This window comes from Meriones unguiculatus, chromosome 1 (assembly GCF_030254825.1).
Source record: "Meriones unguiculatus strain TT.TT164.6M chromosome 1, Bangor_MerUng_6.1, whole genome shotgun sequence".
Lineage (NCBI taxonomy): Eukaryota > Metazoa > Chordata > Mammalia > Rodentia > Muridae > Meriones > Meriones unguiculatus.
The window spans coordinates 18,668,023-18,684,803 of NC_083349.1; the positions used below are offsets into that span (position 1 = coordinate 18,668,023).

The window sequence follows — 16,781 nt, forward strand, 5'->3', positions numbered from 1 at the left end:
CTCTCTCTCTCTCTCTCTCTCTCTCTCTTTAAAAATTATTTTACATGTATAGGTATTTTGCCTCTCTGTAGTACCTGTGCACCATCCTTGTGGTGGTGTCCATAGAGGCCAGCAGAGGGCGCTGGATTCCCTGGAACTAGATGATTAAAAGTAACGTCATGAGTGCTGAGAATCGAGCCTGGGTCCTTGGAAGAGCAACAAGTACTCTTAACTGCCAAGCCATTTCTCCAGCCCTCTTGCTCTGCTTAGAGAGGATCTCAAGGTAGCTTGTGACAGTCCTCCTGCCATAAGCTCTTGACTGCTGGGATTGCAGACTTAACCACCATGCTCAGGGCACTGTTTTGTGTCTGTAGTGCTAAGGATCAACCTCAAGCCTTTTGCATGACATGGAACACCCCCCACCCCACTGAGCTCTACCCTTTTCTTTTCCACTGTCTGAGAATGACAGGTGAAACCGATTCAGAAGCCAAGACAAGTGATACGTGTGGGGGAACACAGAACCCCTGCTAGCCTTGCAGTGTGGACCAGTAGACATTCCATAAGAGAACAATAAAATTTGCATTTAAGTTACTATATTTGAAGTTCCCTTGTTAATCAGCTTGGTTTCTGGCCTCATGCATTTTGAGAAAAACAACAGGCTTTTAGCCAGGTCAGCCGCTATGGGTGTGGGCCTGAGCTGATGGGATTTGTTGCAAGACGGGAAGAAAAGGTTTCCCTTGGAGTTTCTACCAAGGAAACAAATGCTGATCCAGAGAGAATTTTAGCAGTGAAATCTAACATTCCTGATGATAGTGGGGCAGCCTGGGACATGACCACAGGAAGAGCTGCCCTTCCCCAGGAAAAGGCATTGATTTGTCTCATGGCTGAATTTACATGCTTCTGTTTGTCTCATCTTTTCTGTAAACTGTAAGACTGAGGGACTAGAGATTATAGCTCAGTCAGTAAAGTGCTTGCCTTGAAGACCTGAACCTGACACAGGTGCCTATGTAAAACACTTGCCATGTTGGCGTGCCTGTAAACTCAGTACTATGGAGGTAGAAGACAGGAGGATGGCTGGGGCTTACTAGACTGCCAGCCTAGCCTAATTAATGAACTTCAGGCCATTGCCAGACCCTCTTTGGGAGACAGTGGATGGCATTCCTGAGGATGATACCCAAGGTTTTCCTTTGTCCTCTACATTCATGTGCATGTAGACAGACAGAGACAGACACACACACAGGAAATATGGACATATAAACAGGCACACGCACATACATATTAAATAACTGTAAAAGTACTATAGGAAAGGTGGAGAGAAATTAAGGTTTTATTGTTTTCTAGTACAGGTGTGACCAACATGTAATCAATTTCATGTTCTTTGTCAAGTTTTGCTCTCTCTATTTTTATTTTGTGTACATTGTGTGTGTGTGTGTGTGTGTGTGTGTGTGTGTGTAGACATCAGAGGACAACCTTGAGAGTCCCCCTCAGAAACTCAAGCCACCTCCTTTGAGGAAGAGTCTCTTCAGCACACAGCTACTAGTTAGGCTAAACTTGTTCCCCAGTGACCCCACGGGATCATCGTATTTCCACCTCTGTCCTGGATAATAGTTTTATGTCAACTTGACACATGAAAACCTATAGGACATTTTCTTTCTTTCTTTCTTTCTTCTTTCTTTCTTTCTTTCTTTCTTTCTTTCTTTTTAAATTTTTTTTTGAGACAGGGTTTCTCTGTGTAGCTTTGGCTGTTCTGGACTTTCTTTGAAGACCAGTCTGGCCTCAAATTCACAGAGATCCACCTGCCTCTGCCTCCACGAGTGCTGGGATCAAAGGTGTATGCCACCTTGCCTGGCCGGGCATTTTCTTAATTAGTGATTGATGTAGAAAGTCCCAGCTCATTGTGAGTGGTGCCATCCTGGGCTGGTGGTCCTGGATTCTATAAGAAAGCAGGCTGAGGCAAACCATGAGGAGCAAGCCAGTAAGCAGCACCCCTTCATGGCCTCTGCATCAGCTGCTCCTGCCTCCAGGTTCATCTTTGGCTTAACTGCCTGCCATGACTTCCTTCTGTGATAAACTCTGCTGTAGAAGTGTGAACCCTTTCCTCCCCAAGTTGCATTTGGTCATGGTGTTTCATCACAGCAATAGAAACCCTGAGACAACCCCTTCAGTACTGGGATTCGGGATGTCAGCATGCCTAGCTTCTTCACCTGGGTTCTAGAGATTGAAACTCAGGTGCTCACATGACAATAAATGTCAAGGAAGCATTTTACCCCAGCTCCTTGTTTGTATTCTGAGACAGAGGTTGAGGTAACTTAGTCTGGCCTTGAACTTTCTACTTAACGAGGCTCACTTTAAAGTCCTGATCTTCCTGCCTCCGTCTCCAGAGTGCTGGAATTACAGGCCTGTGTCACCATGCCTTGGCCCAGTGTTCTATTTTCATTCTGTTGCTGTGATAAAACACAGACCAAAAGCTATGTGAGGAGCTAAAGGTTTATTTGGCTTACATGTCCAAGTTACAGCCCATAACTGAGGGAAGGGATGGAGAACTCAAGGCACAAACCTGCAGGAGGAACCATGAAGGAGAGCTATTTACTGGCTCCATCTCTGGATTGCTCACAGCCTTCTGCTTAACTTTCTTATTCAGCCCTGGATCAGCTGCCTAGGGATAGCGCCACCCACTCCTCCATGAAGGAGGACTAAACACTCCTTCATCAATTCATATTCAAGACAATCCTCATTCAGATATGCCCACAGGCCTGCAATCTCGGCACTTCGGGAGGCAGAGGTAGACTGATCTCTGTGAGTTCGAGGCCAGCCTGGTCTACAAAGCAAGTCCAGGACAGCCAAGGCTACAGAGAGAAACCCTGTCTCAAAAAACCAAAAACCAAAAACCAAACCAAACCAAACCAAACCCACAACCAACCAGACATGCCCATAGGCCAATCTGATCCAGACAATTCCTTAATCGAGAGGCTCTCCTCTCAGATGAGTCTAGACTGTGTCAAGTTGACAAAGCTAATTAGGACAGGAAAAAACTCTACATCTGAGCCAGGGGTAGGGGATAGGTTGGGATAAGGGGTAGGGTAGTGAGTGGGGGTGTAGTGGCATATGCCTTTAATCCTAGCACTTCTGAGCCAGAGGCAAGTGGATCTCTGAGTTTGAGGCCAGCCTGGTCTACAAAGCAAATTCCAGGACAGCCAGGGTTACACAGAGAAACCCTGTCTTGAAAAACAAAAAACCAACCAACCAACCAACCAAGTCCAAATATTCTACACCTATGCTATATTCTAGCATTATTTGTTTGTTTGTTCCTGAGAGTATGATAGGTATTTTCCATCAATGAAATAAGCCAATTCAAGCCAAATTAAAGTATATAAATGCAGACTTGATTTATTGGGAGTAGCTCTTAGGTGAGCTCACTGATCTCACAGGAGGAGATCAGGAAAGTCACCATGAAGAGGGAGACAGGAAATTAGGGTGTAGTGTGTGTTGGGAGGGAGTATACATGTAGAGAGAGAAGAGAAGAACTGCAGATAGAGAGCGTGCAAAGATGTCTGGGTTATATAGTGAAGAGCCTCTGGGGAGAGGAAGCCCAGCCCCTTGGCTGGAAAGTTCAACACAGAGGGCAGGGCATGTCAGCCATGCCTTGAAACAGGTAGGGACTGAAGGATGCTGGGAGAATCTGGAGGCCAAGTCCACTTTGGTTAAGCAGGCACCTCAGCCACTTGTCCTGGGTCTGAATCCCAACAGAGTTTTTTCGTATTTCAGGCTGGCCTCCAACTTCCTGTCTAGCTGAGGATGACTCAGAGGTTCTGATCCTCATGCTTCTATGTCTCAAGTGCTGAGATTACGGGCATATTTTTTTTGTGTATGTGTATATATGTATGTATATATATGTGTGTGTGTGTGTGTATGTATGTCTTTTCCCATTTTGAGGCACGGTCTTGCTGTGTAGCCCTATATGGTTTGGCATGTGCTATGTAGCTCAGGCTGGCCTCAAACGCATGGCATTTCTCCTGCCTTAGCAGGAGTGCTGGGATTTCAGGTGTGTATTGTCATACATAGAACTAGTTTTTCTTTGTTTATTTTTGTTTTTTGAGCCAGGGTCACTGTACTTACAAACTAACTAGTTTTCTTTTAGGTGCTATGAATAATAAAACTGAGATACCATTACAGCTATAGATCTGACAGTCTATAACACTTCCTGAGTCTCACTCCTTTAAGCTGCTGGGCAGACTACTTAAAGAAGTCTGTGCTACAGACTACACTCTGCCCTCAGAGAGCCTGGTATGGAGGACATCTGAAAAACTTCCAACACTATAGAGCTAGGAATATAGCTGAGCTGTAGAGCACTTGGCCTGGCATGTGGTGTTAGGTCCAAGGCTCAATCCCTATAACACAAACAGATACACACACACACACACACACACACACACACACACACGTAGAATTACTAAAAACAAAAATGTCTTCCTACAACTACAGTGCTAGTACTTTGGAAATGGAGACAGGGGGATCAAGAGTTCAAGATTAACCTCAGCCTCATATTTAGTTCACCAGGCCATTTCATCAGAACTCCTGAAGGTGGGCAGGGCATCAGCAAGCACCATGGGTGTTCACTTCTTGGGTCTCCACCAGCCGTCCTACCCTAGTCCTACCCAGTGGTCATTTCTGCCTCTCTCAGCCAGGAGGCCAAAGGGAAGTTTGTATTGCAGAGTCCTATCCTTTGTCTATTAACTCAGACCTTTAGGTGTCTCTTTCCCCAGTTTTGCTGATAATCCACCAGAAAGGGAGGGCAGAGTTGGAGTGTTAATGCAGGTTTTGCTTCTTCTAAGCACTGTCTTCTCCTCTGGGGGCTCTGGGGTGGATCCTGACCTGTCTTTGGATCAGGATCAGGGAGGAGCTAATGGCTTATACTATGCACAATTCACCATATCTGAAATTTTCTGGACAGAACAGGGACTAGAGAGTTGATAATCTCTTGGCTCAAGGGTCCTCTGTGCAGGTGGCTCCCTCCAGGGCCATTTTACGATGTCATAGATTCATGCAGGAGAGTGTTCTTTCCTCAGGCCATGATCATCTTGGCCAACCTCTTTTAAAAGCAGGGATCTCACCTTTGCCACCATTTCCACCAGCTTCGGGAGATTGTTTCCAAAAGCCTGAGATGATTCTTTCTGTGATTTACACAGTTCCAAAGTCAAAGGAGTGGCAGGTTAAAGCATTGGAGTCCCTGAATTCCTTCCTTTGCATTAATTCTAGGAATTTCTGGCATCTTAATGGTATTTGATAACAGCAGCAATGAGTGGGATGATGGGCTGCCCAAGCTGGACGTTTTTATGTCTTTCCATTATGTTAGATTTTATTGAGTAAACAATAAATTCACAACTCATGTCAGTTTTGCTGTCTGTTATTAACTACGTTGCCCCGATTTCTCTTGATAGTAATTGGCAACCACAGGTTCTTTTTCACTTGAAAAAAAGGGGTTTATTGGTCTGTTTGAGTGTTTTGACTGCATGAATGTATGTATATCACATGCGTGCCTGATGCACTTTGAAGTAAGAAGTGAGAGATCAGCTCCCCTAGAACTGGAGTGATGGATAGTTGTAAGCCACCATTTGGTGCTGAAAACGGAACCCAGCTGCTCTGCAAGAGCAACAAGTACTCTTAACTACTGAACCATTTCTCCCTACACTGTCTTTTATACCAGTCTTTTTTGAGATGGCATCACATAACCCAGGCTGTCCTTGAACTTGCCAAGGAGAATATGATTTTGAACTTACTGGTCCTCCTGTTTCCATTTGTTCAGTGCTGGACTTCCAGGCATGAATCATCAGGCCCAGGTTTATGTATCAAACCCAAGGCTTTGTACATGGTAGGCAAATACTCTACCAACTGAGTGTTACCTCCAGTGGTTTGTTTGTTCATTTCCGTATTAAATACTAACTCAGATCACACATTACATATCACATAGCAACACATACACAAACACATATGTATATGTCTTTCCACAATGTCAGAATGTAGCTTATGGAATGGCTAATAAAGGGTTAAATGGAGCTGGGTGTGGGAGCGTTCAGGAAGTAAAGGTAGGAAAATTAGGAGTTGAAGTCTGTTCTTGGCTTCATAGTAAGTTTGAGACCTGCCTGGACTATAAGAGACTCAGTCTCAAAAAAAAAAAAAAAAAAAAAAAACAAACAAACAAAAAAAAATCAAAAGAAAACCAAAACAACAACAAACACCCTCTCCCCATCCCCAATCTGAAAACACAAGCAAAAACAAACAAACATAGAAGAAATAAGGGAGTTGGAGACATGACTCTGGTTAAAAGAACTGGCTGCTGCTTTTGCAGGGAACCCACACTCAATTTCCAGCCCCTACGTGGTAGCCCACAAACATCTTAACTCCAGTTCCAGGGGATCCAATGTCCTTTTCTGTTCTGTGCACACCAAGCACCCACATAGTGCATATACATACATGTAAGTAAGTACTTATACCTACAAAGTAAAAGTAATTTCTTCTTCTTCTTCTTTTTTTTTTGAGACAGGGTTTCTCTATGCAGGCCTGGCCATCCTGGAACTTGCTCTGTAGACCAGGCTGGCCTCAAATTCACAGAGATCTGCCTGCCTCTGCCTCCAGGACAGCCAGGGCTACACAGAGAAACCCTGTCTCTAAAAAGCAAAACAAATAAGCCAACAAAAACAGAGAGGGAGGGAGAGAGGGAGCTTATATGCATGCAGTTGGATAAGACATTAACCCAAAGGGAGAGCTGCTGAGGATGTGCAGCAGCAGGGCCACGGAGGTGAAGGGCAGGACCTGGTCCAGAGGGAAGATGATTCCTGATGGACTGATGGACAGACTGAAATTGGAGTGGGCAGTGATAGGTAGTCAGATGTCATGCTGAGCCAAAGCCCCAGGGGAGAATAAGGAGTGTGTGCGTGCGTGTGTGTGTGTGTGTGTGTGTGTGTGTGTGTGTGTGTCCTATCATCCCCTGAGGCACATACTGCAACTGCACGGAATGGTCAGGTGACAGTTTATTGGTCCTATCTCTAGTACCACTGCTGCTATAGTATCTCTCCTCTTAAGTGATCCAGGTGAGGGATTGTGTCCTTTTTGGGCTGGTGAATTCAATACATTTAAAAGGCCTGGCTTGCCAGGCAGGCAGAGACCAAGGGCCAGAGCGCAGAGAGCAGAGGGCAGAGGCAGAGAGGCAAGGGTAGATCTCTGTGAATTCAAGCCCAGCCTGGTCTACAGAACAAGTTCCAGGACAGCCAGGCCTCCACAGAGAAATGCTGTTTTGAAAAAAACAAAAACAAAAACAAAACTAACCAAACAAAAAAGACCTGGCCTTTCCTTTCTTTCTTTCTTTCTTTCTTTCTTTCTTTCTTTCTTTCTTTCTTTCTTTCCTTTCTTTCTTTCTTTTTTTTTTCCAAGACAGGGTTTCTCTGTATAGCCTTGGACCAGGCTGGTCTCTAACTCAGAGCTTTGCCTGCCTCTTAATGCTGGGATTAAAGATGTGCAGCACCATCCAGCAAGGCCTGGTTTTTCTGAGGCCATTTGATTGCACCCATATTGTCCCTGTGTTCCAATGTACTTCGATAAACTCATAGGTGGCAACCTTGCAACTTGTTAGGAATGTCACTTATCAGTCTGTGCCTCATGGGTGGAGCTAGAAAGGTGGTGGTGCCTCTGTGCATGAAATAGATAGAGTCTCTCTGCCTCTGTATCTGCACTCAGAACACTGCCAGAGGCTGCCTGTAAAATGGAGTCACCCAAGGCAAGGCCCAGCCTGGAAGCCACGGTTGCATACAATATGCAGTAACTTAGAGCAGGGCATAGCCTGATCTCTACATGAAGTAAGCACCTTGCCACTAAGCTACATCACCAGCTTTTAAAACGATCATTTCCAAGGCCGCTGTTAGCTACACAGTAAGCCTGAGGCCAGCCTGAGCCATGTGAGACCCTGTCTAAACCAATATTAATTTTGAGACAGAGTCTCATTAACTTGCCTGTCTGGTCTTATACCCCCAATCCTCTTTCGCAAGTAGCTGGGGTTACAAGATATGAACTACCACGCTCAACGAAGCTTATTTTCTCTTTCTGTGGTTCTGGAGAGTCACATGCATGGTCTCATGTTGTACCACTAACTGCTTAGAGGTCTGAATCTCTCCTTCTCTGCACCTCATTTGTGGCATGGGTTACTCTGCTTTCAGGATCTGGCCTTCCCTGAGTCCTTGTCACTTTTTTTTGGTTTTTCAAGACAAGATCTCTTTATATAGCCCCGGCTGTCCTAGAACTAGCTCTGTAGACTAGGCTGGCCTTGAATTTACATAGATCCACCTGCTTCTACCTCCAGAGTTCAGGGATTAAAGGCAAGAGCCACCACACCTGGCTCCTTGTCACTTCTGAGGACCACAGGTAATTATCTAGTCACAGAGATAGCCACTGGGTCCGAGGACGTCTACATCCCTCCTTCAACATGCTCAGGACCTACTCACACCTGTACTAGGCAGAGAACCCCAATATTCTGTAAAGTTCATGATCTGTAACCAACTGAAGAAATTGTAGGAAGGAAACTGGGCCACTTGTAAAACTGACAGGCTCTGGGTGAAACAGATCTAGGTGAGCTCATAAACTGAGACAAGGCCAGCCAGTTTCTCCGAAGCTGTCTGTCTGGGATGCTCTGTTCTTTACTCTATACACCTGCAATCCGGAGCTTGCAGAGCCCTTCCGACCTAGTGGTTACGGAGGAAGACAGGGCCCTGAGCACCATCTGTCCTTGCGGGGAAACTGTGATGAGGCTAATGTGACAAGTCTGCAGTTCAGATAGCTTAAATGGAGTTGTTCCCAAGGGCTGAACCTAAAAAACGGCAGCCTCTCCTTCAGCGAGTTGTTTGGGAGGATCATGTGCTCAGGGTCAAGGCTTGGGTGGAGAAAGGGGTCTGGGGACTTGCGTATCTGGGAGGGCAAAGGCGCTTGCTGGAGGTGGAGTCTTTCGTACAGCCACTTATCAGGTCTGATGCGCTGTGGCACACTTGTGTAGCACTATATTCGTTATTTTTTTTGATGTGACAAGAGCAAGTTAAGAAAAGGAGGCTCTGCAGAAGCTCACAGTTGGAGGCTATAGTTTATTGTAGTGGGAAGTCAGAGCTGTAAGAGCTTAGGCAGCTGCTCGTGGGGTCACGGCAGCCAGGGATGCTGCTGCTCAGTTCCCCTTCTTTTTGTTCAGTTCAGGACCTGAACTGCCTGTCTTCAGGGTGGGCCTTCCCGTCTTAACCAAAGTAATCTAGAAACGTCTTGACCGGCATGCCCAGATGTTTGTTTTCACGATGATTGTAAATCCCATCAAATTTGACAACCAAGATTAACTTTCTTCCGGACGTGACGGCCCAGCAGGTAAAGGTGCTTCCTGGGGCTCACAAGATGAAAGGAGAGAACCGACTCTCACGAGGTGTCCTCTGGGCTTCGCATTGCATAACCCCCTCAATAAATAAACTATAATAAAAGTTATTTAAAATATTAACGGTCACAGATGGGATGACTATGGTGAATCTCAGAGTCAGTGCAATGGAGGAGTCTGAGACTCGGCTGCAGCCTCTTTCCTGGTATAGACTCAGTCAATGGGAGTTCCTATTGCTTCCTGCCCAGCACTCCTCTTATAGCCCATAAGCATCCTTTTGATGGGGTGGACAAGCTGGAGAATAAACACCTCGGCCGGAAGGTGGCTGTGGGAAGTTTATTCTCTGCTGTTGGCTCTTTGCCTCTTAGAATTTTGTCAGGCAAACCCAGCAGCCTTGCCAGATTTGGCTTATTATGTTCTCAGTTTCTTTTACTGGTCTTGGGGCCTCAGTGCGGGTGTCTGATTCATGGGAGGGTCCTGACTTCTACTCCGGACTAGGCTCCACCCCGACTGTGTAAAAGAGCATGAGAAGAGACAAAGCTCTGCTTGGTGGGTCTGGGCCATGATAACCACCTGAGATGAGGCGCTTCCTCTTCAAAACATCTGGCTTCACAGAAGAGAGCTGGGAAAGAGCCACCATGCAAAATTTTCGCTTCCTGTAGTGTTAGGCCCAGACAGGTCCTCTGCATAATGGATCCATAGGAAGGTTCCTATAGGCCGACCTCGCTGGAGTGGGGAACAGGGGAGCAAAAGCAAGAAGTAAAGGGGCCTGGATGGGTGCTGAGAGGTTGTGTTCCAGACAGCAGTCACTGAGACAAGGGTGGGCTAGTCTATCTTCAGGCCTCAGTCTCTTCATTTGTAAGGAAAGTGGGAACCTGAGCGCTTCCTTTCATCCCAGCTTAGAGGTTTGCAAGCGCCTTCGGCTCTGGCTTCACACCTGTGGCTTAGGGAAGGAGGTATACCTGCTGCCGGGGCGCTGGAGCCGGTTTGCACAGGTAAAAGACCGCTGCTGCTGCTAGCGCAGCGTCCCCATCCCCAACATGTGTGACACAGGGTAGGTCCGGCACTGGTGTCAGTGTCCCTGTCTACGTAAAGCCGTTCTCATCCGTGAGAGCAAGACTGGGGCTACTCAGATACACATTAGAAGGATATTTCCCCGGGCGGGGATAACAGGAGGCGCAGCGCCTGCGCCCTCCCAACATCTCGGGTTCTCCAGGCAGTGAACCGGCCCCATCCCGCGCCACGCCCCCGCTCTCTCCCCTCCCCCACGTCCCAGCACCGCGAGAATGCGCACGCCCTCTCTTGCACCGCCCACCGCCGGGCGCGAGGCTCAGCGTGCGCGCCGGCGCGTGCGTCGTGCGTGCTCGCGCGCGCGGCCCAGCGAGCGGCGCTCGGGGCCCCGAGGCGGCTGTGGCTAGGCGGCTCCGCGCTCCAGGGCTCCTCGGCGTGACGGCCGCGCCCGCGCTGTTCCAGCCCGCCGCCGAGGCCGCTCCCGGGGCGCGAAGATGCCGGCCGTGTCCAAGGGGGATGGGATGCGGGGCCTAGCGGTCTTCATCTCCGACATCCGCAACTGTGAGTGCCAGACGCCGGGCGGGCCTGAGCGGGGGCGCGGCCGGGGGTCCGCAGGTGCTGCCGGGGGCCTGGGGGTTCGGTCCCGATGGGGAAAGGGATCGGAGCGGGGTCCTGGTTCGGTGCAGGCCTGGGAAGGAGGGCTGCGGGGTGCAGATCGCGCGGTGGGGCGGGGGTCCCGCGCGGGCGCTTAGGGTGCAGAGCGCGCGTCCTGGGTGCACATCTGGCGGGAGTTAGTTGTCTGCTGCGGGGGCCCAGACACCGGTGGGGGTGGGGGTGTCCCTGGTCCTGACCCGACGGTGGGGTTTGGGGTGGAGATTCATGCCGGCGTGCGGGGCAGGGTCCTGGAGGTGCAAATCTGCCAGTGGGTTGGAGATAGGAGCAGAGGTGTTAGGCAGAGATCTCGGGGTGCAGACCCCTGGAGGAGTGGGTGCATGTATGGGTTTGGACGGCTGGGGATTACCTGTGGGTGTTCAGACCGAGGTGCGGGGTTTAGGTGTCTTGAGATCTAGGGTTAGCGACAGTAGTGCGGGGCGGGGTGGGGAGTCTGCGGGGTTTGTGGCACCGTCGAGGGGCTTCCGGCCCAAGACGCCCCTCCCCAGCATGATGTCATCTTGGTCTTTCTAGTAATGGAGCCTTTAACCCAGCCTTTTCCAAAACAGCTTGGATTTTCTCTTTGGGCGGGGATCGGGACACCGTACGTCTCGGACCTGGTTCAGGCGGCATGTTGGGCGACGATTAGATCTCACCCACTGCGATTAAAGTGACTCATTCCCCCAGGGAACCGGCAGCAGCCGGGTGTGGATGCTGGAAGCTGCGGCGGCTTCTCCGCTGGGCAGTTTTGTAGCCAGTGTCCCCTGGGTGGGGGAAAAAAAAATCCGCTCCAAGTGAAGTGGGTCGGAAGGTTAAAGGTCAGTCAGGGCGGGTGCCCAGGACTTTGGCTTACAGAAACTTCTGAGGGCTATCAGACACCCCCTTTCTGGGGAGAAGAAAGGCCATTTTCCTGTCAGTTGTTTATTTTTTTCTTGGTATTCAGCAAATAGCTGACTCCATGATTTTCGTTACTTTAGAGATTAATATGTGTCCTGAGGAATTTTGATCATTGCTGTCGTCATGCTAACACTTCATTTTATACTGTATTCTCTAAGACTGCGTGCAGGACCCCGGCTTGCCTGGGTCTGTAGTACGTGTCCCTCCCAGCTCTGCAAAGATGCAGACATCCTTGGATCAGGGCTTACAAAAATTTTAGACAGTAACATTCATAGTCATGATGATTTTTTTTTTTTTTACATTTTCTTAAAGTAAAAAAAATTACATTTTTAGGTGTGTGTTGTATGTGTGTATATGTGTATTCAACCACAAACCATGGTGCGTTTGTGGTGGCCAGAGGACAATTCTCTCTCAGAAGTCCCTTCTCCCCTTTCATCATGTGGGTCTTCGGGTGTGGCGGCAAGTATCTTTACCCCCTGAATCCTCTCCCCAGCTCTATCCTTCTGTTTTCTGAAGAGGGTTACACTGTACAGGACATTGAGAGTGAAAGGCAGTTTCTCGCCCAACTAGTTACCACTTGTTAGACGGGTGTCCTGTGTTTGATCAGAGACAGCACATGGGGAGAACTCGGTAAATAGCTTATTGGCTGACTGTAGAGCAAGCCTTCCTTCCCCTGGCACAGCTGATCTTTGGGGGATGATTGGCGTTTGTTGTGGGAGACAGTTCTGTGTCTTGAAGGATGTTTGACAGCACCAGGTGCCTCAGTTGTAATAGTGGTAAATTGTTCCCCAAAGGTGTATGGAATATGTGTACCATCCCTAGAGGAGCCATTGGAAGAGGCGGTGCCAAGTCTCTGTAATCCCACCATTCTTTCACAAGTACCTTCCTTTCTTGCTGTCAGGTCTCCCTCCACACTGTGGTCCTGCTTCTCTGGAGCAGTGTCCTCTGTTTCGATGTTGTCTTTTCCAGTGGAGTCTTACATCCTGCTGTACAGGAAGCACTAAAGTAAGGGCTCCCTGTGCCTTGCTTTTCACTTCACCCTTTTCGTGCCCCTCAGTGTCTGGCACACAATATGTGCTCTGTGAGTGACTCAGCTCCAAGGAAGACACAGAAGTTCTCACTCGGGAGTGGAGGACCAGAGCTGGTGTGGACTTGATCCCCTAGACCATGGGGAGGGGATCGCTTCTTCCCTTTTCCCTGAGTTTGTGTTTACTGTTTTCTCATGATGAGAGTGAGTGGTAGCTCTGTGGAGAGGGGTTCCCAGGTCAGCCCCGAAGGCGCTGGCCCTGCCACCAGCCTCTTCGCTGGAAGCTGCCATCCAGTGAGCCTTGGTTCTCAAGGGGTCTTTAAAGTCTGTTTCATGTCTGTTTCAGTGGCATTTCTTACCTGGCATTTCTCTCTTTGAAGGCCTGTGTTGAATGCTGAGAGAAAGGGAAGTGTCAAGAGGGACAAAGGGATGTGTGAGCTGGGAGATTCTGCATCTTGTTTGTAGTTGGGTTACTAGTTTACTCTCTTAGCATAGACAGTGACCAACCTGCTCCCATGTCACTTAGCCTGTAGCTTTGCAGCTCAGGTAACAGACGAATTTAGTCTCATAAAAGGGACTTGCCCTTTCCTGGTCCACTTTAGCCAGGGCCTGTGCATTCAGTAAGGTGGTTTCAGTGTGTCAAGAGTCCTGCAAATTGCTTCTGTTTCTCTTGCCTTTGTTTATTTTTATTTATGTGGATGTGTCCTCTTGTTTATATGTGTATCATGTGTGCAGTGAAGGTGCCAGAAGAGGCCAGAAGGTGTTGTGTTCTCTGGAACAGGACTGATAGGTGTGGTTGGTGAGTGCTCGAGACAGAACCTGGGCCCTTTGCAAGAGCAGCAAGCGTTCTTAATTGCCGGGCCATCTCAGCTTGTTTCTTTCTTCTTTAAATAACAACACATACACACATTCTCTCTCTCCACACTCACCCCCCACCCACAGTATGAATGTTTTGCTTGCATGTCTGTCTATATGCCACATATATGCCACATGTGTGCCTGGTCCCTGCTGAGGTTAGAAGAGTACATCAGACCCCTTGGAACTGGAGTAAAGGCAGTTGTTAGCAGCTGTGTGGGTGCTAAGAGTCGAACCTGTATCCTCTTCAAGAGCAACCGGTATTCTTAACTGCTAAGCCATCGCTATTTCTCTCCTTAAGTTGTCATGAAAAAGATTTTGGGCTGGTAAGAGAGAACTCAGCTGGTAAGGGCACTAACTACTAAACCTGATGACCTGAGCTCCATCCCTAGAACCCACATGGTGGAAGGAAAGAACTAATTCACACAAATTGTCCTTTTTTTTGAGGCAGGGTTACTCTGTGTAGCCTTGGCTGTCCTGGAACTCTGGATGTAGATCAGGTTGCCCTTGAACTCATAGAAATCTGCTTGCCTCTGACTCCTGAGTGCTGGGACTAAAGGCTTGTGCCACCACTGCCTGGCTCACAAACTGTTCTTTAACCTCTCCATGCACACTGAGGCATGCTTGCTGTGGCACAGGCTAAAAAAGAAAAATTCTAGTTTGTTTATTTATTTTAGTCCAGGTTAAAAAATAATTGTTTATTTTGAAATAATTATAGATTCATAGGAAGTTATGAAGAAATTGACAGGAAGGTGCTTGGCACCCTTCACTCCACCTTTCCTGATGTGGACATCTTTTGTAATTAGTGTATTTTCAACATGGGAAAACTGACATTGTACAAACCACTGGGCTATTTAGAATTTCATCATTTTGTCTACATATTTATTTATTTGTTTGTTTATTCATTTATTTATTTGTTGGTGCTGGGGATGGAACCCAGGGCCTTGAGTATTTCAGCCCCTTGATGTCGGTAGTTTTACCTGTTCTTGTGTGTATCTGTGTGTGTGTGCTTGTGTGTGCTTGAGTGCAGTGCTCTATGGTTTTAGTGTGACTCCCACCTCTGTGAGAGACTGCTTTCTCTATTCTCTTACCATGAAGCTCCCTGGCATTAGTGCTCATAGCCACACCCACCACCTCCTACCATGGCATTTGCTGCTAATCTGCTCACCAGCTCTGTAATTTTGTGATCTCAAGGATGTCACATAAATGGAATTATACAGCAAGTGACCTTTGGAGATTGGCTTTTTCACTCAGTGTGGTCCTTGATATCCATATAGGCTGTTGTGTTGATAGTGTTTCAAGGAAACCAAAACCGTTCTGACATTGGGATTTTGTGATTTAGTTTGCTTTTCCACAAGTGATGTTTATGAAGGAGGACCATATATAATTTATTTTCTTTGTCTTTCTCACTAGATTTTGCAGTGCTGAGTGAGGATAGAACCTGGCCTCATTCCAGTTAGGCTAGAGCACTGTCACTGAGCCATACCCCCAGACAAGTGGCCCTGTCTTTTTGCATTGCTATTGATAATATCCACAATCCCATATGATTGGGAATACTGGTGATCCCCAGCTAAGATGGTTTGGCCTTACAGGGTTTTTGTGCTTATTAATATGCATAAAAACAATGCACAGTCTATGAGACTCTGGCTCTGAGTTTTGAGCTTTCCCTGGGCTGCTTGTGGCATGATCTTTTCACAGTACTGAGCAGTGGCAGTGAATGCAGCATTTCCCTAAGTCCCTGATCAGCAGTATAGACAAGTGTGAGTCTGTTGTGTGCTGTGCTCCTGAGCCTGAGGCTCTGGGTTAATGTATTCAGTGCCTTTTCTGCTACAGTATTTTCACCTTACTGTGGCTTTACTGAGGCACAGCTTCATCACAAGCTGAAGAGCATCTTCTTTAACAATGCTGACTGAACATGACCGTAGAACAGGCAGTACTACGGCAGAAAGACAGAAGGTCCCTGTGAGACTAGTCATGTTGCCATGGGCAGGACATTTCAAAAATTGCTATTTATCCCTGTGTGTGTGTGTGTGGGGCTGGGGCTTGGAGACAGTGTAGGTGCTTTGATCATGCTTGGGTGCCTCATACTTAACCATTGTAGGAAGTGAAGGAAGGCAGAAGGGTGGCCAAGCGATGCCTCATATGTTCCTGAGAGAAGAGTGTAGCTTGCTGTGCTCAGCTGGCAGGGTCTGCTGTGGCGGATGCTTCTTTGAATTGCACACATTACTAACATCTCAGACATTTATTTACTCATAGACTCTCAGTTATTAGCCATAAGTAGGGCAAGGGGGAATAGAACATACAATTCAAATTCTGCTTAAGCTTCTGTGTAAGCATTAAATGTGAAGTTGATACTTGATTTTCCTATATAATGTAAAGATAAATTAGTTCTAGTCTGTTGTTGATGTTTTTATTTATTTAAAATTTATTTATTTGAGACAGGGTTTCCCCATTTTTTAATTTTTATTTTCATTTTCTTTGTTTGGCTTACTTACTTTATTAGTTTTTGAAATAAGATTTCTCTGTGTAGCCCTGGTTGTCCTGGAACTTACTCTGTAGACCAGGGTGGAGTGGTAACTCACAGAGATCCTCCTGTCTCTGCCTCCCGAGTGCTGGGATGGAAGGCAGGTGCCGCCATGCCTGGCCAGCCCTTGTTTTAATTAAAAAATTTTAAAACTTTTGTGAGGCAGGGTCTCATACGTAGCCCACGCTGACCTGGAACTTACTGTGTAGCCCTATTGCCTTAGCTCTCTGAGTGCAGCATGAACTATCATGATTAGCATATTTATTAATTGATTAATTAACTAACTTTGAAGTAAGGTCTTCCTAGGTAGCCCAGGCTGTCTCTGCAGTGCCAAGATTATAGTCATATACTATATGCTATCACGCCCAACTTTTTGTTGAATTTTAAAAAGAGCCTTCAAAGTTAAGTCTGTAAAGTTCGGTCTTCTTTCCCAGCTGTCCCAT

General features: G+C 47.3%; 1 protein-coding gene across 2 annotated transcripts in view; it reads left to right on the plus strand.

The window, feature by feature from the left end:
• The first annotated feature begins 10,698 nt into the window (after positions 1–10,698).
• Ap2a2 (adaptor related protein complex 2 subunit alpha 2) overlaps positions 10,699–16,781 on the plus strand; it is a 65,074-nt gene continuing 58,991 nt past the window's right edge. For both annotated transcript variants that reach the window (XM_021646230.2, XM_021646231.2), the window contains exon 1: positions 10,699–10,945. In XM_021646230.2, coding sequence (XP_021501905.1) covers positions 10,879–10,945 — 67 coding nt within the window. In that variant the 5' untranslated portion in view covers positions 10,699–10,878. The remainder of the gene's footprint in view (positions 10,946–16,781) is intronic.